General features: G+C 30.2%; 2 protein-coding genes across 2 annotated transcripts in view; one reads left to right on the top strand and one right to left on the bottom strand.

Moving 5' to 3' along the window:
* LOC111689612 (probable glutamate--tRNA ligase, mitochondrial) overlaps positions 1 to 24,381 on the top strand; it is a 51,319-nt gene that overhangs the window by 16,070 nt on the left and 10,868 nt on the right. The window contains exon 2 of the mRNA XM_046951207.1: positions 19,441 to 19,583. Coding sequence (XP_046807163.1) covers positions 19,564 to 19,583 — 20 coding nt within the window. The 5' untranslated portion in view covers positions 19,441 to 19,563. The remainder of the gene's footprint in view (positions 1 to 19,440; positions 19,584 to 24,381) is intronic.
* LOC111688295 (putative trypsin-6) lies at positions 13,392 to 14,516 on the bottom strand. The gene is made up of 3 exons (XM_023450782.2): positions 14,170 to 14,516; positions 13,827 to 14,100; positions 13,392 to 13,771 (listed from the first exon to the last, which is right to left on the bottom strand). The coding sequence occupies exons 1-3, from the start codon at positions 14,427 to 14,429 to the stop codon at positions 13,415 to 13,417; spliced, it is 891 nt and encodes a 296-aa protein (XP_023306550.2). The 5' UTR covers positions 14,430 to 14,516; the 3' UTR covers positions 13,392 to 13,414.

The raw sequence follows: 24,381 nt of genomic DNA, 5'->3' as shown, positions 1-24,381 counted from the left end.
CTATAGTCAGGACTATAGTTAGGACTATAGTCAGGTCTATAGTCAGGACTATAGTTAGGACTATAGTCAGGTCTATAGTCAGGACTATAGTAAGGTCTATAGTCAGGACTATTGTCAGGTCTATAGTCAGGACTATTGTCAGGTCTATAGTCAGGACTATAGTTAGGACTATAGTCAGGACTATTTTAGTCTATAATATGGACTATAGCATAGTCTTTATTCTATTCAATAGTCTGGATTGTATAGTTTATACTCAAGACGTAGTCTATAATCTGAACTTAAGACAATTTTATAATCTGGAATAAAGTCTATTCTTTAGTATTGAGAATAGTCGGGACTAAAGTCTTGACTATAATTGAGTCTATAGTCTGAAAAAAAGGTCTATGATTGTCTATAGTAGTCTTGTCTTGTAAGTATTCTTTAGCCTGGACTATAGTTTTGTCTAGTCAATAGTCTGGGTTACTGTATAGTCGATAGACTGGATTATAGTCAGAAAAAGTACCATCTAAAGATTGGACTGTAGTCCAGTCTATACTATTTTATAGATCAGTCTGTAGTGAAGCTCAAATTTCGACTGTGGTATGGAATCTAGTTTATTCTGCAGTCTAGAGTATTGTCTTGACTATCTGTAGTCTAGATTCTAGAATCTCGACTATATTTTAGGATATAGTCTCTATTATAGTTTAGTCTATTGGCAGTATTCTAGACTTATAGCCTGGGCCTTAATTAAATATAAATTACGACAAGTTTATAAATTTTGAAAATTACAAGATTTATTCATCAATTAGTCATTTACTTAATGAAAAAGTCAGTTATTTAACCACCTTAATCACCACCAGTTCCTACAAATAATTTTTTCTATCAACATCTAATAAACCATGTATAAACATATATTATACAAAATATTTATCGACGTCACTGTCCTTTTCATCAGTGTTATGGTTGTAGTTACATATCGGTTTACAATTCACTACACTATATTTTAACATAAACTGTTCAGTTTTTATTTTTTATTTATATAACCAGTAGTTTGGTGTGTCTTGTATTTTATGTACATTTCATATTGTATGTTATGTATGTGAGTGTGTGTTATTATAATTGACAGACAATTACACTAATGGGACACAAATGGCAAATTAATTAGTTTCAGGCTATATCATGGTCATTTATTTAAAACAATTACATGCCAAAAAGAACAACTTGCAACAACATATGCAAAACACGACAAAAAAAACCTACAAAACAAACCCATTCATTCATTTGTTCATATTGTATTTCATATTAAAAAAATCGACTAAAAATACTTACTACACGTAACATACTATTGTTTTATTTAGCGAAAATTTTATATTAAAAAAAAAACAATAAAAATGTGCCCTGGTAACTTGCTTGCTAAAGAGTATATGTATTTGTTAATATGATTATTTAAAAAAAATAAGAAGAAAAGAACAATAACGACATTGTTTTGTCATCAAAAACCAATATATATTGTAATATGAAAATTTATTCTTTTGTTAAAAAGCCGCCATAAAGTTTTATGTTCGAGACGCCAAAAATTGCATTGTTGTTATTTTGAATTACAAAAAAAATTAAATTTCGTAATATTTTTAGTACTTAAAGTTAATTTGATGAACTTTTAACAAATGTTGTGGGTTTGACCTACGTCATAGTCTAGTATACGTCAAAGTATAGTCTATAATCTAGTTTATAGTGTAGTCTATATCATAGTCTATGTTCTAGTGTTGTCTGTAGTCTTGTCTATAGTATAGTCTATAGTCTCGTCTATAGTCTAGTTTATAGTCTAGTCTATAGTCTAGTCTATAGTCTAGTCTATAGTCTAGTCTATAGTCTAGTCTATAGTCTAGTCTATAGTCTAGTCTATAGTCTAGTCTATAGTCTAGTCTATAGTCTAGTCTATAGTCTAGTCTATAGTCTAGTCTATAGTCTAGTCTATAGTCTAGTCTATAGTCTAGTCTATAGTCTAGTCTATAGTCTAGTCTATAGTATAGTTTATAGTCTAGTTTATAGTCTGGTTTATAGTCTAGTTTATAGTCTAGTTTATAGTCTGGTCTATTTTCTGGTCTATAGGCTTGTCTTAAATCTGTAGTCTATAGTTTCGTTTTTGTCTATTCTGTTGTTCAAACTTTGGTTTTAACTCAAGTTACCTAATTAGCATACCGTCCCGCTCCTAATAACTGCAGCAGCAGCGACGACAAATGTTAACGTTCTGAACTTGTTTGCACTTGTATTAAAAGTTCAAACTTGTTATGAAAAACACCTTTGCATTCGTATATGAAAGAAAACTCACATTAACGATTAAACAGAACATAATTCAATACAAAGTATTTTGTAAAAGTTTAATTTAAGAGGTCAAAAACGTGAGTTCCAATGATTTTTGTTTTTATTTAAAATATGTGCAAAATAAAATTGTGTTTAAAATTATGATGGAGTAGTTTTATATTTTTACAAATAACAAAAATATTAACACATTAATAAAACGTATTAAAGATAAACAAATCAAAGGAAAATTGCAACAAATTTTTAAATATACGAGGATTGTTTGTAATGTGAGTAAAAAATTAATGCAAAATATTTAAGACTTTCTTATACATCAAAATGAACTGTTCTTCAAAGTTCTGGTTAGTTCTTAAAATTAATTATGTTTATAAATCGGGCAGATTCATTGGAAACTTAATTATCATCCACAGAATAAAAAACACCTTGCATGCGCAACAGCCGTCATAAAATTCTTATATTAAGTGTGGGTAGTCAAGAATTTCTCTTGCTGTTTCTTAACATATTTGGAAATTTAAAACTATAGTCTTAAAGAAAACAAATAAAGTTTAAAAGAACCATTAATTATATTTCATACTTGATTAAGGCAAATTTAAAATAATGACTTTGAAATGAGATCATAAATGTGGAAGAAGACAAGACCGAACAGTCAGCTTCACATTTACTATATATTATCACAAAGATTATTAATATTGTTACGATTAGGGGCAACATGCTGTTAAAAGATTTAATGGTCAATTTTTTTTTTGTCCAAAAGAAGTCTTAAAAATTTGATGTCATTTGCAAAAAAGATATTTCTGCTCGTTTTATGAATTTGGCAATTTCAGATTGTTGTTAATTTCAGACTCTTCTTTTTTTACGACTTTAAAGTGCGAATTTATATTGGATAGTAAAAACAGCCATTCGTAAAATTAAATTATCAAAAATGTATTAAAAAGAGAATGCAGGTGTTTGAAATTAATCGGCGGCAACAGCTTTTAGGAAATTTTGTAATTATATTTGTTAAGGGTTATTGAATGGTTATTAAAAATTTTGGAATTATTAAAAAAATATTTGTATGTATTCTTAGGTAGAAACAAAATAATTTAGTATAGAGCTAAGAATCGGCCTGTGTTCTAATCTATAGACAACGTTATATATTACAGATCACTAAAATACAATAGATACATTATATTAATTCTAACATAAGGATCGAACTTTACTATAAAAATATGTTCTAGTTCAGTCTATTGTTCAGATTATAGAACATATTAGAGTCTAGACTATAAAACAATCTATTGTCTGGACTATAGAAAATTCGTCTGTCTCTCCTATAGTCTTGTCGTCGGTATAGTCTAAAGTCTGGTCTATAGTCTATTTTGTAGTTTAGTCTATAGTCTAAAGTCTAGTCTATAGTAAAGCCCATAGTCTAGTCTATAGTATAGTCTATAGTATAGTCTATAGTATAGTCTATAGTATAGTCTATAGTATAGTCTATAGTATAGTCTATAGTATAGTCTATAGTATAGTTCCTTATGTTAGAATTAATATAATGTATCTATTGTATTTTAGTGATCTGTAATATATAACGTTGTCTATAGATTAGAACACAGGCCGATTCTTAGCTCTATACTAAATTATTTTGTTTCTACCTAAGAATACATACAAATATTTTTTTAATAATTCCAAAATTTTTAATAACCATTCAATAACCCTTAACAAATATAATTACAAAATTTCCTAAAAGCTGTTGCCGCCGATTAATTTCAAACACCTGCATTCTCTTTTTAATACATTTTTGATAATTTAATTTTACGAATGGCTGTTTTTACTATCCAATATAAATTCGCACTTTAAAGTCGTAAAAAAAGAAGAGTCTGAAATTAACAACAATCTGAAATTGCCAAATTCATAAAACGAGCAGAAATATCTTTTTTGCAAATGACATCAAATTTTTAAGACTTCTTTTGGACAAAAAAAAAATTGACCATTAAATCTTTTAACAGCATGTTGCCCCTAATCGTAACAATATTAATAATCTTTGTGATAATATATAGTAAATGTGAAGCTGACTGTTCGGTCTTGTCTTCTTCCACATTTATGATCTCATTTCAAAGTCATTATTTTAAATTTGCCTTAATCAAGTATGAAATATAATTAATGGTTCTTTTAAACTTTATTTGTTTTCTTTAAGACTATAGTTTTAAATTTCCAAATATGTTAAGAAACAGCAAGAGAAATTCTTGACTACCCACACTTAATATAAGAATTTTATGACGGCTGTTGCGCATGCAAGGTGTTTTTTATTCTGTGGATGATAATTAGTTTCCAATGAATCTGCCCGATTTATAAACATAATTAATTTTAAGAACTAACCAGAACTTTGAAGAACAGTTCATTTTGATGTATAAGAAAGTCTTAAATATTTTGCATAATTTTTTACTCACATTACAAACAATCCTCGTATATTTAAAAATTTGTTGCAATTTTCCTTTGATTTGTTTATCTTTAATACGTTTTATTAATGTGTTAATATTTTTGTTATTTGTAAAAATATAAAACTACTCCATCATAATTTTAAACACAATTTTATTTTGCACATATTTTAAATAAAAACAAAAATCATTGGAACTCACGTTTTTGACCTCTTAAATTAAACTTTTACAAAATACTTTGTATTGAATTATGTTCTGTTTAATCGTTAATGTGAGTTTTCTTTCATATACGAATGCAAAGGTGTTTTTCATAACAAGTTTGAACTTTTAATACAAGTGCAAACAAGTTCAGAACGTTAACATTTGTCGTCGCTGCTGCTGCAGTTATTAGGAGCGGGACGGTATGCTAATTAGGTAACTTGAGTTAAAACCAAAGTTTGAACAACAGAATAGACAAAAACGAAACTATAGACTACAGATTTAAGACAAGCCTATAGACCAGAAAATAGACCAGACTATAAACTAGACTATAAACTAGACTATAAACCAGACTATAAACTAGACTATAAACTATACTATAGACTAGACTATAGACTAGACTATAGACTAGACTATAGACTAGACTATAGACTAGACTATAGACTAGACTATAGACTAGACTATAGACTAGACTATAGACTAGACTATAGACTAGACTATAGACTAGACTATAGACTAGACTATAGACTAGACTATAGACTAGACTATAGACTAGACTATAGACTAGACTATAGACTAGACTATAGACTAGACTATAGACTAGACTATAGACTAGACTATAGACTAGACTATAGACTAGACTATAGACTAGACTATAGACTAGACTATAGACTAGACTATAGACTAGACTATAGACTAGACTATAGACTAGACTATAGACTAGACTATAGACTAGACTATAGACTAGACTATAGACTAGACTATAGACTAGACTATAGACTAGACTATAGACTAGACTATAGACTAGACTATAGACTAGACTATAGACTAGACTATAGACTAGACTATAGACTAGACTATAGACTAGACTATAGACTAGACTATAGACTAGACTATAGACTAGACTATAGACTAGACTATAGACTAGACTATAGACTAGACTATAGACTAGACTATAGACTAGACTATAGACTAGACTATAGACTAGACTATAGACTAGACTATAGACTAGACTATAGACTAGACTATAGACTAGACTATAGACTAGACTATAGACTAGACTATAGACTAGACTATAGACTAGACTATAGACTAGACTATAGACTAGACTATAGACTAGACTATAGACTAGACTATAGACTAGACTATAGACTAGACTATAGACTAGACTATAGACTAGACTATAGACTAGACTATAGACTAGACTATAGACTAGACTATAGACTAGACTATAGACTAGACTATAGACTAGACTATAGACTAGACTATAGACTACACTATAGACTAGACTATAGACTAGACTATAGACTAGACTATAGACTAGACTATAGACTAGACTATAGACAAGACTATAGACAAGACTATAGACTAGACTATAGACTAGACTATAGACTAGACTATAGACTAGACTAGACTATAGACTAGACTATAGATTAGACTATAGACTAGACTATAGACTAGACTATAGACTAAACTATAGTTTTGTCTATAGTAATGTCGACTACACTAACGACTGTAAAATATAGTTACTATTATCTTAACTTTGGAATAGACTTTTCACTCCTTTATCCTACTTCCTTCTACATAATGCTTTAAAGTACTTAACAATTTCCGTTGTTTTTTTTTTTTTTGATTTGAATTCATACAAATAAAAAAATTTACTTGTATATAGAGATCATTAAATTATATTTTTAATACTCTTTTTTATGATTAAAGTTTTACATTCACATTAAGTGTCAAAAACGTGACTTGATAATGATGTCCATTTAACAAACCAATCATTATGGCAATATTTCATTGAATAACTTTTAAATTAATTGCCATAAACTATCAAGTTAAAAATTAAGTATAATTTTTATTATTTTACACCGGAATGGAGGAAAAAAAACAGAAACAAACACAAACAAGTTATATGAGTTGACTTTTAAGATTTTTTTTATACTCTTTGAATAACTTGACATATTAAAGCTTTTACTAGGCGGGAAAAACCAATTGAAATATTAAAAATTAATTTATATATTAAGAGATAATTAAAGAATTTGTAAGTGGTTAACAAATTAATTATTTTTAAAGAAATTCACCATACAAATCTATACAAACTATTTGGAGAGGAATAAACACTAACTATAAACCTATTATAAAACCAACATATATTTTTAGATTTCCTAATTAAAGCTGAATCGTTCTATCCTAAACTTATGGATAAAATCTTTAACAATTTCATGTTTAATCAATACCTTGGAAAATATCCTTTCTTCTTTATTAAAAAAAAAAATACTTTAAAAAACTAAAAGTCTAACGCAGCAGGGTGTGGCGCCGATAAGACAAAATTTGTTTGTTTTCTTTTTCATTATTGGCGAAATCGAAACACCTGAATATTTTTTGTTTAAATCACGCATTTCAATTTAGTTTTAAAAGGATCGCAAAAAGAACTAAAAACATTTCCAAATGTATCAATATCATTTGGTGCATTTCCATGGCTTTTGGCTTTAAATGACAAAAGAACCTTTTTTTAATAAATAAAAATTCCTTGTTCTTTAACGCGTTCATTGTGCGTTTCTCTAACATTTTTAAGGTGTTATTTATTAATAAAATATTAAAAAAAAAGAAAACCATAAAGCCTTTTCTTTACTTAATAACACGCAAAAGCTTTTAAGTATTGGCTTTTTTGTAGCAAAAGATTTCTTTAAATGGATTAAAAATTAATTCGTTTTTTTATATAGAAACCAAAAAACCAACAATATGCGTTTTTCTTTCTTCAACATGCACAACTATTAAATGTGTAAATGATCTTTTGTTAAAAGTGTTGAATTTTGTTTTTTGAAAAAAATTTATTTCATGGTTTCTTTAGTTATTAACATCATTTATTTGAGGCTTTCATGAGAACACACATCTTTTTTTCTTCTTACGGAAAAGGGTGTTAATAACAAACGCTTTATCTTGACACGTAATATTATTGAATAAAAGTTCTGTGTTTTTTTGAAATTTTGAAAAAAAAAAAAATTATAAATTTGGGTTTTCTAAAGGCGTTCAAAAACATTTCAAAGATAAGAATGGCGTAAAAAAATTAATTATTTTAAGATTTGTTTGTCGTGACAAGATTTTTGGGGCGTTTTAAAGTGCTGATTCAATTGTTAAAGTTAAAATAAAAGGATTTCGTTTTAGCAACAGGTGAAAAATTTGTTAGAAGTACTTATATCTTAAATTTTTAACCGATATAAGAATAAGACTTTAATATATAATGTGCTATAGTATAACATCTGTAGTGTAAAATGTTATCTTTACAACAGACTAGATCAATGTGTCAATAATTTTCCAGAATAATGTATTTGTAAACTATTGTCTCAACAATAAAGTAGACGATTGTCTTGCCTATAGAACAAACAATTTTCTCGAATGTAAATCGTACTATTACTCCGACTATATAGCAATTATAGAACATACTATAGCGCAGACTGTTGACAACTATTTCAACCATAGAGTAGACTATTGCCACGATTGTATTATACACACGGGTACACTAATGCATATACTATATAGCAGACAATACATTGAAGAGCTGAGTATTATCTAGACTAATGTCTCGACTATAGAGCAAACAAACGCCTACGCAATAGATCAGTGTATTGTCTCCACTAAAGAGCAGAATATTGACTCGACTATAGAGATGATTACTTTCTACAAAGACTACATTAGCAGATTATTGCCTCGATTGAAGAGCAGAATATTGTTCGACTAAAGAGCAGACTGTTGTCTCGACTATAGAACAGACTGTTGTCTCGACTAAAGAGCAGAGTATTGTCTTGATTATATAAAACTCTCGACTATAGAACTGACTACTGACTAGACTAATGTCTCGATCTCTCCACTTAAGAGCAGAGTAGTGCCTCGACTAAAAAACAGACTATTGTATCGGCTATAGAGCTGACTGTTATCTAGACTATAAACAAACTATTGTCTTGACTGTAGAGCAGAATAATGTCTTGATTATTGACTATAGTCTTAACTTAACAGAGCAGACTAGTGTCTCGACTACAGACTATTGTCTCGACTTAAGAGCAGAGTAGTGTCTCGACTAAAGAGCAAACAATTGTATCGACTATAGATCAGACTATAAGCAGACTAATTTCTTCACTTAAAAGCAGAGTAATGTCTCGACTAAAACAGACTATTGTACCGAATAGACTATTCAATTGACTAAAAAGCAGAGTATTGTCTTGACTATAGAGCAGACATTTGTCTCGACTATAGAACAGACTGTTGTCTCGACTAAAGAGCGGACTATCTCCACTCTCGACTACAGAGCAGATAAATGTCTAATCAATAGAGTAGAGTATTGTCTCGATTATATAAAACTATTCTCTCGACTATAGAACTAACTACTGTCTAGACCTTTTGAAGACTATTATCTAGACTATAAGCAAACTATTGTCTTGACTTAAGAACAGAGTAGTGTTTTGACTAAAAAGGAGACTTTTGTATCTACTATAGATCAGACTATAGACTAATTACTCCACTTAGCAGAGCAGAGTAGTGAAATGACTATAGAATTGACTAAAAAGCAGAGTATTGTCTTGACTATAGAGCAGACATTTGTCTTGATTATAGAACAGACTGTTATCTCGACTAAAGAGCAAACAATTGTATCGACTATAGATCATACTATAAGCAGACTATTGTCTCAACTTAAGAGCAGAGTAGTGTCTCGACTAAAGAGCAAAAAAAAAAAACAGACTATTCGACTATTGAGCTGACTAATATCTAGACTATAGGCAAACTTTTGTCTTGACTTAGAAGAGTATTATATTGATTAAATACCGGAATATTGTCGTGACTATAGGTTAGACTATAAGCAGACTATTGTCTCTTCTTAAGAGCAGAGTAGTGTCTCGACTAAAAAACAGACTATTGTATCGACTATAGAGCTGACTATTATCTAGACTATAAGAAAACTATTGTCTTGGCTTAGAAGAGTATTATCTCGATTAAATACAAGACTATCGACTATAGAGTAGAATAATGTCTTGACTATACAGCAATCTATAGTCTTAACTATAGAGCAGACTATTGTCTCGACTATAGAGCAGGTTACAGTCTCGACTAAAGATCCAACTAATACCTACACTATAGACCATAAAATCTAAATCCTCTTCTAAAGACTTAATTCCAAAGTATTTTTTTTATTTTAAATATCTAAAATTCCTTCTTCCCGTTTTATTTTATATAATTTTTATTTATACATATTTTTTTTAATTTTTTTTTTTTATTTTGCACATAATTCCAAATATGGTCATTGAGTAGGTTGTATAATTTTCTTTAAATTGTTTACTCAAAAACAACAACTTTACAGACAAAATCAACACAAAACAACAAACACGAAAATGAGAAAAAAAATGATCATCTATAGAATTCTATATAAAATGATTCCTATTACAATGGCGCCTAAAAGTCTGAAGAACACCTGCATCATTTTATTTAAACAACTGCAACTGCAACTGAAAACGAACATAACAGAGAGTTCTCACTACTATATAAGCCTTAAAAAAAAACATGCAACAGAACGTTGTACGCAGTAAATTCAGACTTTTACGAAAACTATACAACGTCAACATCAACCCACAATGGCGCGCTGTATAGGAACCAGACAAAATAAACGACGTTCTTAATTCAACCTCTAAATGCCTACAAAACTAAATATTCTTTTTTTGAAATTTTCATTTATTTTGAAAGAAGGAAAAACGTATGAAACGTGATTACAAAATACTCGTAAAGTTGTTATGTATTCCAAACGTTTCTTCTTCCTTTTAACATTCTCTGCTATTTCTTGTCTATCTGCTTAAATTGCGCCAGCAATATGAAAATATAACAAGAACCACACTATCATCAACACATTATAAACTTTAGAGTTCAGTTTGTCTGTCTGTCCGTCTGTTTTTAGATTTAGCTGCAAGTTGCAATGTGGTAAGTGCAACAATAGTTTAGTGTTGGCAATAAATACAATTTCTAGTTTTTTTTCTATAATTCCCTATTGATTTACCAAAGAAATAATAAATTTTAGTTTTTTTTATAATGACTGTAATGAAGAGAATAGAGACTTAGTATGAGGTAGTTTTTTGCTATAGAACAGACTATATTTTAGACCATAGAATAGATAAACGTCTTGACCATAGAGTATGCTGTTGCCTCTACTATACAACAGATTATTGCTTCGACTACTAAGTAGAACATTACTTCGTCGACTATAAGGTCTATCGTCAGTAGAAAACTGTCACGATCAAAGAGCTGACTAGTGTCTCAACTACTCAGCAGAATATTATCCCGACTACAGAACCTACTAATATCCCGACTATAAACTAGATTACAGAACAGACTATTTCTTCAATAAAGAATTGTTTCGGTTAAAGAGCAAGATATTACAAATGTCCTGACTATGAATCATACCATTATTTTCACTATAAAACAGGCTGTTGACAAGACTATAAATTGGTTGTAGTCTTGACTATTCAAATTCCATATTCTCTTGGTGCTTGCCTAAGAAAGCGCAGGTTTGCTTAATTTAGTCTCTCATTTCAATAAAAATAAAATGAAAAAATAATATCCTTATTGATTTAAACAAAATGTAATAAATCAATTAACTATTATATGTATGTCAGTGACAAGTACAACATCACAACTTTTTTTAAATGACAATGACATCAAAATGTGCAAATATCAAGGAAAATAAAGTGATGCCACTAAAAAGATAAATTTTTTTAAAACAAAAAACAAAACTTATTTTATTATTAATTTAAAAGCACATTACAAACATAACTTAAAAGGATTTAAAAATAAGGATCCTATAACAGATAAAGTCTTGTTCGATATTCAAAAGAATACCGAATTATACCAAATCGAAAGCAATTTTTTATTTAAAAGACATATTCAATGACAGTTTACAGCAAAAGTTAAATAAAATAAAAACATCTTTTTTTTGAAAATCATAAAGAAGCCGCCTAAAAACGTAACCCAAAGAATTCGTTTAAGAATATTTATGTACTCGTAATGAAGACTGAAACATTGTTGTTGCATGTTGTAAAATAATTGCAATGAGAAGACTCCCTTTTTAAATAATAATTGATTAAAATACTATTGATCATTTGCATGAGACATAAAAGGAGGTATGAAATGTAAAAACGTTTAATTTGAAAGCAAAAAAAAGTACCAACCAAAAATATAAATTAATTATAATTTATTACCTAAATATAAGTCAGTGGGTGTCACACCCACTAAAATGACGATGCATCAGTAGTACCACTTCTTTTGCAGCTTTATGTTGTGGTTTTTTATGTGTACGCTACTGTATACAAACTACTGTAGTGCAAACTATGACCTATTGAACAGAACCTAGAACTGAACTAGAACTGAACTAGAACTGAACTAGAACTGAACTAGAACTGAACTAGAACTGAACTAGAACTGAACTAGAACTGAACTAGAACTGAACTAGAACTGAACTAGAACTGAACTAGAACTGAACTAGAACTGAACTAGAACTGAACTAGAACTGAACTAGAACTGAACTAGAACTGAACTAGAACTGAACTAGAACTGAACTAGAACTGAACTAGAACTGAACTAGAACTGAACTAGAACTGAACTAGAACTGAACTAGAACTGAACTAGAACTGAACTAGAACTAAACTAGCACTGAACTAGAACTGAACTAGAACTGAAGAAGATCTAAACTAGAACTGAAGACTGGACAATATTTTCCACAATAGATCAGGGTATAAAGTAATTCATTGTTTTATAGTGGTAGCCATCAGTGTACTTTGACGTAGTATATACCCTTTGGACAAATTCCATTTTTATTACCACAGTGCATCATCAAAACCATATTTAAACAACTTATTAAAACAAATGATTTTCGATTAAAAAAATCTTAAGAAGTACAACAAAATACAGATACTATTTATTAGCAAAAACAATTTTCTTAATTGTTTGGAAAAATCGCAACACTCGTCCATCCAATCATGTTTTTTATGTTTAACTACAAAGAAAGCTTTAATAAAAAAATAAAATCTTTTTTTCCGAAGAACACTGAATGAACAAAATTACACATTTTATTTTAATTAATGACTTAAAAACACGCAGAAATTAGCCATGGCTAAATGCCAGGCCATTAACAATTGGTGGTAATAAACGTTCAAAGTTGTAGCAAAATAAAAAAAAAGATAAAGGCTTAAAAGGTCTGACTTAAAGCCGTGATAAACGGTATTTTATATAAAAAAATGTAAAAACTTTAAAACAAAATTGTCTTTAAGGAACAATGGTTTGAGGTACAAATAATTTAAATAAAACTTTTTCTTAATTGCCACAACACAAATTTTAAAAGATTAAGGTGGACTTGCAGTGAAGAAAAAGAAACATTTCAAAAGTGATATTTAAACGTTTTGTTTAAGGGAAGGTATACTAAAAGATCATGTTAACTAACAATAAAAAGAATACAGAACTTTCTATTAAATTTATTAGATGGAAAAAATTACAATAAATGAAAACGAAATAACAAGTTTATTTATAACACTAACCCTGAAACCAGCATTCAAATGTTTTTCAATCCATTCTCGATTATACCAAACATCCGTATATAAACTGGGCACACGATTACTACCACAACCTATAGTCCAAGAAATAACACCCGTTAACTCATTATTACAGATCAAAGGCCCACCACTATCACCACGGCAAGGATCTTCGTCGTAATTCAAACTATCACCAGCACATAAAGTACCTTCATGATAATGTTCGCCTAGAAAATATTTACATTCCGATGGTTCATATAGCCTGACATTGACATGTAAGGGTAAAACGGCTAAAGGACCTTTCTGAAGAGGAAAGCATTTCTATATTAATGCTAATTTATTGTTAATTTCAAATTACCACTATCATTCGTCCCCAACCTATGATAATGCAACTTGTATTATACACAGGTGGTCCCGTTGGCATTTTAATAATTTGTATATTTTCATTATCCTCTGGAATTTCTCCTTTCAAATGAATTATTGCTATATCATCTTTATTGTTGCGTATATAGTTTGTATTAGCCGTTACACTTTTCGCAGGAAATTGTATGGTTGTTGCTATGGGCACTAAACGATTAGGTGTTCCAGCCACTAGCAGTAAACGGCGTGCTCGAGTTAATACTCTTCTTTTACTAAAATGGGAATAGAAATTATGTAAATTGTAAAAAAGTATATATCTCAAAAATCTGTTTAGTACTTACTCCATTACACAATGGGCCGATGTCAAAACGGCCGTTTTCGATATAATCGTGCCTGCACAAAAGTGATTATCTCCAAAATACCTTTGTGGATTACGTGAACGTATTGAAACAATGTAGCTGACCAATTTAAATGTAGATGGCTCTCGATTTCCTCCCGAAATATAGTACATCGGCAATAAATTGCTATTTGAGGATTTCAGAGCATTATTACGCTCTATAAACCAGCAAATCAGGAACAATTTAAAAAAGAACGTTTCCATTTATTTACAATAATTTTTTAATTTAAATAATTAATAAAAAAATAAAAACTTGCGTCAAATAAGGGGGCAAATTCTGGCAATTAAAGTCGTTCGTCAATGTCGATCGATTGGTCGCTTTCGAATGCCAGAACTTAATTAGAACTGAACTAGAACTGAACAAGAACTGAACTAGAATTGAACTAGAACTGAACTAGAACTGAACTAGAACTGAACTAGAACTGAACTAGAACTGAACTAGAACTGAACTAGAACTGAACTAGAACTGAACTAGAACTGAACTAGAACTGAACTAGAACTGAACTGGAACTGAACTAGAACTGAACTAGAACTGAACTAGAACTGAACTAGAACTGAACTAGAACTAAACTAGAACTGAACTACAACTGAACTAGAAGTCAATATACAGTAGAATTACTAATTAATAGTGCAAAATCTACGGAACAATGATCTTGCATCTTAGCTATCCTTCCTTTAGTTTATCTCGGGTTTATTATTTATTACCCAAATTGCATGCAAATATAACACATACCAGGGCCACAACCCAAAATACAGTTTCTGTTTAATTATATTTTGGTTTAAGGCCAATTTTTGAATGAAAAAAGCATTAAGTTTCATTACACTCAGTTACACGTGCTCAGTCATAAACCAAAAAAAACCCTTAAAGAATCAAGGTTTACTCCTCTTTAATTTCACATAATTTTCGACTTTAATTTTTATTTACTAACATTAGTTTATGGCGATTACTTGTTTTTTGAGAGGCTGTAACTAAACATAAACTGAAACCAACAATTAAAGCATGAAGATTATTTTTTACTGATGTTTGCAAAAAAAAACTAAAACACTTTTTTTGCTCAAACTAATGAGAAATAAATAAAGATAATTAAAAATACCTCCAAGAATTTGGCAATATTCTTGTATAACGAAAAAGTCCCTTAAATTATAATAATATTGATATAAAGGATTTTTTAATAACTTGGCAATAGCACGCACTATTCTTCAAAAAGAAAAAAAATGAAAATTTAAACTAATGAAGACATCATGCAATATGCTGCCTTCAATTTCTTTTTCTTATCGATATTGATTTTTAATAAACTTTTAAGATTCTTTTTAATAATTTCTTCTTCGATCTCTCAAATTATTTGTGTGCTGTTAACACAAGCATAAAATTTTGTGAAAAAAATCAGAAATGTTTTGGTAGTCCTTTAGCACCTGCAGACATAATTTTGTCTGCATGTCATAAATAAATTAGCTTTAGTTATTTAATATTATTTTTGCAAGTTAATAAGGCAAAAAACAAAAACTGCAGTCCATATCATATTCTATAATGACATTATTTGGCTTTTTTTGGGCAATTTTTCTTAATTTTTTACTGTGTTAATAAATCGCAAGAAAAAATTTTTCAAAAGTGTCAAATTACTTACAAATTATAAAAAAATATTCTAAAATACTAATAAATATAACAAGTAATGAAATATTTTTTTAGGTAATTTTTGAAAATTTTGTAACGATTTTTTTACAGAGCTATTGAAACGAAAGACTTAAGAAACAAGCACAGAATTCATATGAGTTATACGCTATACAGCAGTATAGTGAAGTATATAGCTGAAGTGAAACTGAACAAAAAGTGAAGTAAAATTGAAGCAAAAGTGATGTAGAAGCGAGCTAGAACTGAGCTAAAACTGAACTAAAACTTAATTAGAACTTAACTAGAATTGAACTAGAACTGAACTAGAACTGAGCTAAAACTGAACTAAAACTTAATTAGAACTTAACTAGAATTGAACTAGAACTGAACTAGAACTGAACTAGAACTGAACTAGAACTGAACTAGAACTGAACTAGAACTGAACTAGAACTGAACTAGAACTGAACTAGAACTGAACTAGAACTGAACTAGAACTGAACTAGAACTGAACTAGAACTGAACTAGAACTGAACTAGAACTGAACTAGAACTGAACTAGAACTGAACTAGAACTGAACTAGAACTGAACTAGAACTGAACTAGAACTGAACTAGAACTGAACTAGAACTGAACTAGAACTGAACTAGAACTGAACTAGAACTGAACTAGAACTGAACTAGAACTGAACTAGAACTGAACTAGAACTGAACTAGAACTGAACTAGAACTGAACTAGAACTGAACTAGAACTGAACTAGAACTGAACTAGAACTGAACTAGAACTGAACTAGAACTGAACTAGAACTGAACTAGAACTGAACTAGAACTGAACTAGAACTGAACTAGAACTGAACTAGAACTGAACTAGAACTGAACTAGAACTGAACTAGAACTGAACTAGAACTGAACTAGAACTGAACTAGAACTGAACTAGAACTGAACTAGAACTGAACTAGAACTGAACTAGAACTGAACTAGAACTGAACTAGAACTGAACTAGAACTGAACTAGAACTGAACTAGAACTGAACTAGAACTGAACTAGAACTGAACTAGAACTGAACTAGAACTGAACTAGAACTGAACTAGAACTGAACTAGAACTGAACTAGAACTGAACTAGAACTGAACTAGAACTGAACTAGAACTGAACTAGAACTGAACTAGAACTGAACTAGAACTGAACTAGAACTGAACTAGAACTGAACTAGAACTGAACTAGAACTGAACTAGAACTGAACTAGAACTGAACTAGAACTGAACTAGAACTGAACTAGAACTGAACTAGAACTGAACTAGAACTGAACTAGAACTGAACTAGAACTGAACTAGAACTGAACTAGAACTGAACTAGAACTGAACTAGAACTGAACTAAAACTGAACTAAAACTAGAACTGAACTAATACTGAACTAGAACTGAACTAGAACTGAACTAGAACTGAACTAGAACTGAACTAGAACTGAACTAGAACTGAACTAGAACTGAACTAGAACTGAACTAGAACTGAACTAGAACTGAACTAGAACTGAACTAGAACTGAACTAGAACTGAAATAGAACTGAACTAGAACTGAACTAAAACTAGAACTGAACTAGAACTGAACTAGAACTGAACTAGAACTGAACTAGAACTGAACTAGAACTGAACTAGAACTGAACTAGAACTAGAACTAGAACTGAACTAGAACTGAACTAGAACTGAACTAGAACTGAACTAGAACTGAACTAGAACTAGAACTGAACTGAACTATAAAATCATAGTGAAGACAAATTAAATAACCGCCATTTTCCTCAAAATTCTATTTTTCAATATTTTTTATAATAAAGTCATCAACGTGTAATAGCGATTCACCGACTTACATACATTTATCGACATACAAGCACACTTTAATGTTCATATAAAAACATTAACTGCAGCAAAATTTTTTAACAATTCCTTTACCTTGTTAAGATTACAAGCTGCAGCAAAAAATCGGGGAAAAATACTACACAACACATGTGGCACATAATTAGAAATACGCTAAAAACACCAACCAAATTAACTACAAAAAAGATTCACTTTGCAACATGTTTCTTTAGCATAAATTGCAAGAGAACCAGCCTACACACATAATTCATCCTTATACTTAATACTTCCACCACATTCAGTCAGAAAAAGCATGGGGAATAAAGTGAGTTACTGTTGCACACATGTATCAACCGCATATTTTCTTTATGGCCATAGAGTCGCATAGACCAAAGTCTAAGAGACGACCGTCTTAGTGCCACAGTTAATTCCTGTGGCTTATTTTTGCAGTTTTTATCAGAAACACTAATCCCGACTTTAGTTGGCAGCCGTTTGTTTGATTTTTTTCGTTTTTTTTATTTAAAAATAAAGTACTAGTAAAGCTACAAATTATTTGGGGATTTTCGGTAATAGGAGGCAGAAAATTTTTATCAAATGTTATTAAGTTTAAAGTTTAGTTTTAGTTCAGTTCTAGTTCAGTTCTAGTTCAGTTCTACTACAGTTCTAGTTCAGTTCTAGTTCAGTTCTAGTTCAGTTCTAGTTCAGTTCTAGTTCAGTTCTAGTTCAGTTCTAGTTCAGTTCTAGTTCAGTTCTAGTTCAGTTCTAGTTCAGTTCTAGTTCAGATCTAGTTCAGTTCTAGTTCAGTTCTAGTTCAGTTCAGTTCTAGTTCAGTTCTAGTTCAGTTCTAGTTCAGTTCTAGTTCAGTTCTAGTTCAGTTCTAGTTCAGTTCTAGTTCAGTTCTAGTTCAGTTCTAGTTCAGTTCTAATTCAGTTCTAGTTCAGTTCTAGTTCAGTTCTAGTTCAGTTCTAGTTCAGTTCTAGTTCAGTTCTAGTTCAGTTCTAGTTCAGTTCTAGTTCAGTTCTAGTTCAGTTCTAGTTCAGTTCTAGTTCAGTTCTAGTTCAGTTCTAGTTCAGTTCTAGTTCAGTTCTAGTTCAGTTCTAGTTCAGTTCTAGTTCAGTTCTAGTTCAGTTCTAGTTCAGTTCTAGTTCAGTTCTAGTTCAGTTCTAGTTCAGTTCTAGTTCAGTTCTAGTTCAGTTCTAGTTCAGTTCTAGTTCAGTTCTAGTTCAGTTCTAGTTCAGTTCTAGTTCAGTTCTAGTTCAGTTCTAGTTCAGTTCTAGTTCAGTTCTAGTTCAGTTCTAGTTCAGTTCTAGTTCAGTTCTAGTTCAGTTCTAGTTCAGTTCTAGTTCAATCGCAAGACCTTTTATAAATTCTAATCGACTATTTGTAGAGTATTTGAAAAAATTTTCTTTATGGCACATGATTCTCTATAAATTTAATTGTTTCTGTCTGTTTGTTGGTATATTCGATGTAAACCATTGTGTCTGAGTATTTTTTTCTCTTTTAACAGCATCGAAGCATCTTGGCCAGACAAGTGCGTGGGCCAAGGTCTACTAAACTAAGCAGACTTTTAGACCAACAATTCACGCAGCTGCAATTTAAATTGTTTTTCATTTTCTTTTTATACTCTCTAGCGATCTTCTTACTTGTTTAGTATGTGTTGCTTTTTCTTTATTTTTTCTATAGAATAAATAACAACTATTTCTAAAAAAGGGTTTTATTATTTTTTTGTTATTTATTTTTCTTTACTATTTTATTAATTCTAGGAAACCTAAAGCATTTGCCAACTTTGCACAGAGACATCTGTGTCTGGGCATCTCTTGTTAAACCTCCTCTTTTGCCGCAAGAACAATTTCTTTCTAAGACTTTTGCAGTAGAGATTTGTATGCATGGGTTGCAGCTGCAGGCGGTAAGTTTAGACAAATAGAATAAGATTGAGGAAAATATAAGAATCACAGCACAAACGACCACGATCACAAGCGTTTGTCAAAAGCGTTATTTTATGCGACTTAAAATGCAGAGAAGAGTGCAGTGGAATTCTTTGAAATTAACTAAATTTAATTATAAACAGGTGTTAATATGTTGATTGGGTATTGGCAACAAAACCAATAAGGAAATTCTGGAAAAAGTTTTTTTTATATATATTTTCCTCAAAATTCCTAGAAGATATTGGTATAGAAACAAAAATTTGCAATTAAATAGATTCGTTCTGTTTGATAGAATAAAGAGTCCTACTCTTTTCTATTCACAGTCAGATTTGTGTAATAGAAATCTAGGAATACTGATAGAAAACAAAATTAAGTTTTCTAAATTTTCCATTCATGGAATTTAAACAAACTTTAAAAAAGTATATTTAATTATTACTCGTACATACTATACTATCATAAAAACGTGTCTATGTAAATCTTTTTAGCGCACAAAAACATACAACCTTACAAACAAAACATACTTCAGCAACATTTTAAAAGTTCACAAGACATTTTAACAGGAATCGATAACAGCTCAAAGAAAAAACATACAAGTGTTAATAATACAAGGTATTTTAAGTGTTAAATATATTAAAACACAACAACCCAAGAACACAACAAAGCCAAACAACAAAAAAATATACTAAGAATGTTGCACAAATACGAGAAAATGTGCAAATAAAACGAGGTGTGTTTCCATAAACACCTTTAGGAATTTTTTTGTTTGTTTTACCATATTTTTTGCTAAAATGTTGCTAAAACTCAAAAGGCCTAAGTGTTAATTTACATAAAATATAAATTTCAGAAAAAAAACACATTGAACAAAACTGTAAATGGCGCCTTTAAGATTATTGGCCCAAACTCCAACTATAGTAAATTGGCCCAACTATAGTTGGAGTTTGTGCACCAACGCACCATTGTAAAAAGGGAAACCATTATGAATTTCAAACCTAAAATCTTGAATGGTAACTACCTTGTAAGTAATATTTCAATAGGCAAGGATCAAAGAAACTTTTAAAAATTTTCTAAATTTACAGAGACAATACAAAGACTTAACATAAAAGCACTATTAAGCAATCAAATGTTAAATACTGACGGAAAATTAAACCAGAACTGAAGTAGAACTGAACTGAAGAAGAACTGAACTACAACAGAACAACAACTGAACTAGAACTGAACTAGAACTTAACTAGAACTGAACTAGAACTGAGCTAGAACTGAACTAGAACTGAACTAACACTGAACTAGAACTGAACTAGAACTACAACTACTCTAGAACTGAACTAGAACTGAACTGGAACTGAACTAAAACTGAACTACAATTGAACTACAACTGAACTACAACATAACTACAACTAAACTACAACTGAACTAGAACTCAACTAGAACTGAACTACAACTAAACTTGAACTAAAATAGAACTGAACTAGAACTAAACTAGAACTGAACTAAGACTGAACTAGAACTGAACTACAACTGAACTACAACTTAACTACAACTGAACTACAACTAAACTACAACTGAACTAGAACTGAACTAGAACTCAACTAGAACTGAACTAGAACTGAACTAGAACTGAACTAGAACTGAACTAGAACTGAACTAGAACTGAACTAGAACTGAACTAGAACTGAACTAGAAATGAACTAGAACTGAACTAGAACTGAACTAGAACTGAACTAGAACTGAACTAGAACTGAACTAGAACTGAACTAGAACTGAACTAGAACTGAACTAGAACTGAACTAGAACTGAACTAGAACTGAACTAGAACTGAACTAGAACTGAACTATAACTGAACTAGAACTAAACAAGAACTGAACTAAAACTGAACTAGAACTAAACTAAAACTGAAATAAATCAAGGATAAAATAGCCCATCAAAGAAACAGATTGTTTCTCCTTAGGTATCGAAAAATGTTTGTATAAATATACGCAGAGCTTGCGATTCTCACTATATAATTATAAAATAAGTAAAATATTTTATTTATTAATATCAACCATATCACTTTAGTTGCATAAAATGTGAAGCATTTAAAAATTCATTCATTTAACATAATTTCACTCATAATATTTTATTTCTACTATTACACATACATACATACATACATACATACATACATACATACATACATACATACATACATACATACATACATACATACATACATACATACATACATACATACATACATACATACATAAATATATACGTACATGTGTATAATTTTAAAAAATTCCCTATAAAGTACAATATTTTAAGAATGACATGATCGACATCCTGCTAATAAATTTTATATAAAATCATATTTTTTTCTCCCATTTAGTAATTTACAAGACACCTGTGCTCACGATACTTGTTTTTGTTACTAAATAGTAAAAAATATTATTTTTCTGTCATGCCTATAAAAATCCACAGGATATAATATTAATTTAAATTTTATATATTACGACAACAGCAATAACCGACAGACGGATGGACGGACAGGTAGACAAACTGAAAAGTACAATTAAAAAGTCGTTCAATCTTAAAAGTGACGTTAAGACAGCGAAGCTCCCGGTTAAGAAGTGAATTACAAAAATCTGGTATAAAAAAGCAGGATGTTTTAACAAAAAGTCAATACAATTAAATCGTAAAACTATGACAACGTCGACGGTGACGATGACGACGAAGATCATGATATTGACGATATTAAAATGATGGGGATGTTGAAAATGATTTTAATTACATGCAGTTTCCCCCATTGAGTGTGATATTTTTTGAGTTTTTTTGTCGATGACTTAAATCGAACTAAAGTATAGTAGCTTTAGTGAAAAAGTATAAATAATAAAATACACATATAAATGTGGGTATATGGAAGTTACAAGTAGTATTTCTGTCTCCCCATTACTGGTTTTAAATACGTAAGAAAACATAAATTTTGATTCACAATTATTTGTCTTGAAATTAATTCGTGTTATAAACAAGAGCTACTGGCTTTAATTGCTTTCAGTATTAAGATAATAGTGTTGCCAGGCGACTGGAATATTTATAAATTTAAGGTTTACATTTGATCTGAATGTGAATTGAACTAGAACTGAACGAGGAAAAAATTAGAGCTGAAAAAGAACTGAAGTAGAATTAGAACTAATCTAGAACTAAACTAAAATTAAATAAGAACTAGAACTGAACTAGAACTGAACTAGAACTGAACTAGAACTGAACTAGAACTGAACTAGAACTGAACTAGAACTGAACTAGAACTGAACTAGAACTGAACTAGAACTGAACTAGAACTGAACTAGAACTGAACTAGAACTGAACTAGAACTGAACTAGAACTGAACTAGAACTGAACTAGAACTGAACTAGAACTGAACTAGAACTGAACTAGAACTGAACTAGAACTAAACGAGAACTGAACTAAAGTTTAACTATGATTTAGAATGCTGTTAAAAGTAAATGATTTCATTATAATAAAAATTTACCTTGGCATCCCTATTTAAACTTACACTCTCGCTAACTATTTTAAATGAATTATGACTAGAACATAAGGGATAGAACTACCTACTAATACCTGTTTATCTACATCACATCCTTTCAACTAGTTCCCAAACACTTACGCACACACCCAGAACTCGTGAAATCATTCTAGTGTTGTTTATATGTAGATGCTGGTATGTAGCATCTAAAAATTACTCCACCCATTAAAAAGTGCAAATTATTAGTTGATAGTTCCGCCAGGTGCTAGGTGCTATTATTATTAGTATTGTTATTTTTTATATGTTTCGTTTTTTCTTGGTTTTCTCAAGAGTGGTGAAACATTAATGCACTGGTGATGCCCCAAAGACAAGTTCCAATTCATACAGAGATTTTTTTATTAAATGTGCCACAGTTTATCCATAAAATAAACTTCATTTAGGCCTTTAATTAATATAAAATAAATATTTTATATATAAAGTTATCAACGGCCACATCAACTTCTTCATCAATAGCAGCAGGAGCAAGCAAAAACATCTTCGAATTTGTTTTATGTATTTTGCGCCCTATTGATGAAGACTATTAATTATCTAGTTTTTGTCTTTCCAGTGGTAGCAGAGTTGTTTTTTAAATGTAGAATTTGTTGTTAATTCATTATATATTTTTTTACAATCCCTTGCTGTTGATTGCACACCTGGAAAATTCTTTCTTGAAGTGCAACTCCCCAAAGCACATATGTTGATTTAGAACATCTGTGTTTTGTTTGTGTAAAATTAAGAGTGGATTTTTCTTATAAAGATATTTCAGTTCAGTCCTAATTTAGTCTTGGTTCAGTCCTAGTTCATTTCTAGTTGAGTAACCACTATTCCCAATAAACCCCATTATTTTAATTTTGATTTGAAGCGAAATCTGTGATCTCTCGATTTTTTGAGTGAAAACATAAAACTCCGTTTTCCTCGAAAACTATAAGAGATATAGCAAAAACGAGCCAAATATGTGATCACCATTATTTCCCGTTAAAACCTGATTTTTTGAGTGAAACATAAAATACCGTTTTTCTCGAAAACTATAAGAGATACAGAAAAAACAAATGAAATCTGTGATCACCTTTAATACCTATCAAAAACCAATTTTTTGAGTGAAAACATCAAAGTCCCTTTTTCTCAAAAACTATAAAAAAAACACAAAAGTCCGTTTTTCTCGAAATCTATGAGAGATACAGCAAAAACAAGTGAAATCTGTGATCACCTTTATTTCCCATCAAAAACCGATTTTTTGATGG

This window comes from Lucilia cuprina, chromosome 5 (genome assembly GCF_022045245.1).
Source record: "Lucilia cuprina isolate Lc7/37 chromosome 5, ASM2204524v1, whole genome shotgun sequence".
NCBI classification, from domain to species: domain Eukaryota; kingdom Metazoa; phylum Arthropoda; class Insecta; order Diptera; family Calliphoridae; genus Lucilia; species Lucilia cuprina.
The sequence above is the reverse complement of the archived record's forward strand: the minus strand, read 5'-3'. Positions and strand labels throughout refer to the sequence as shown.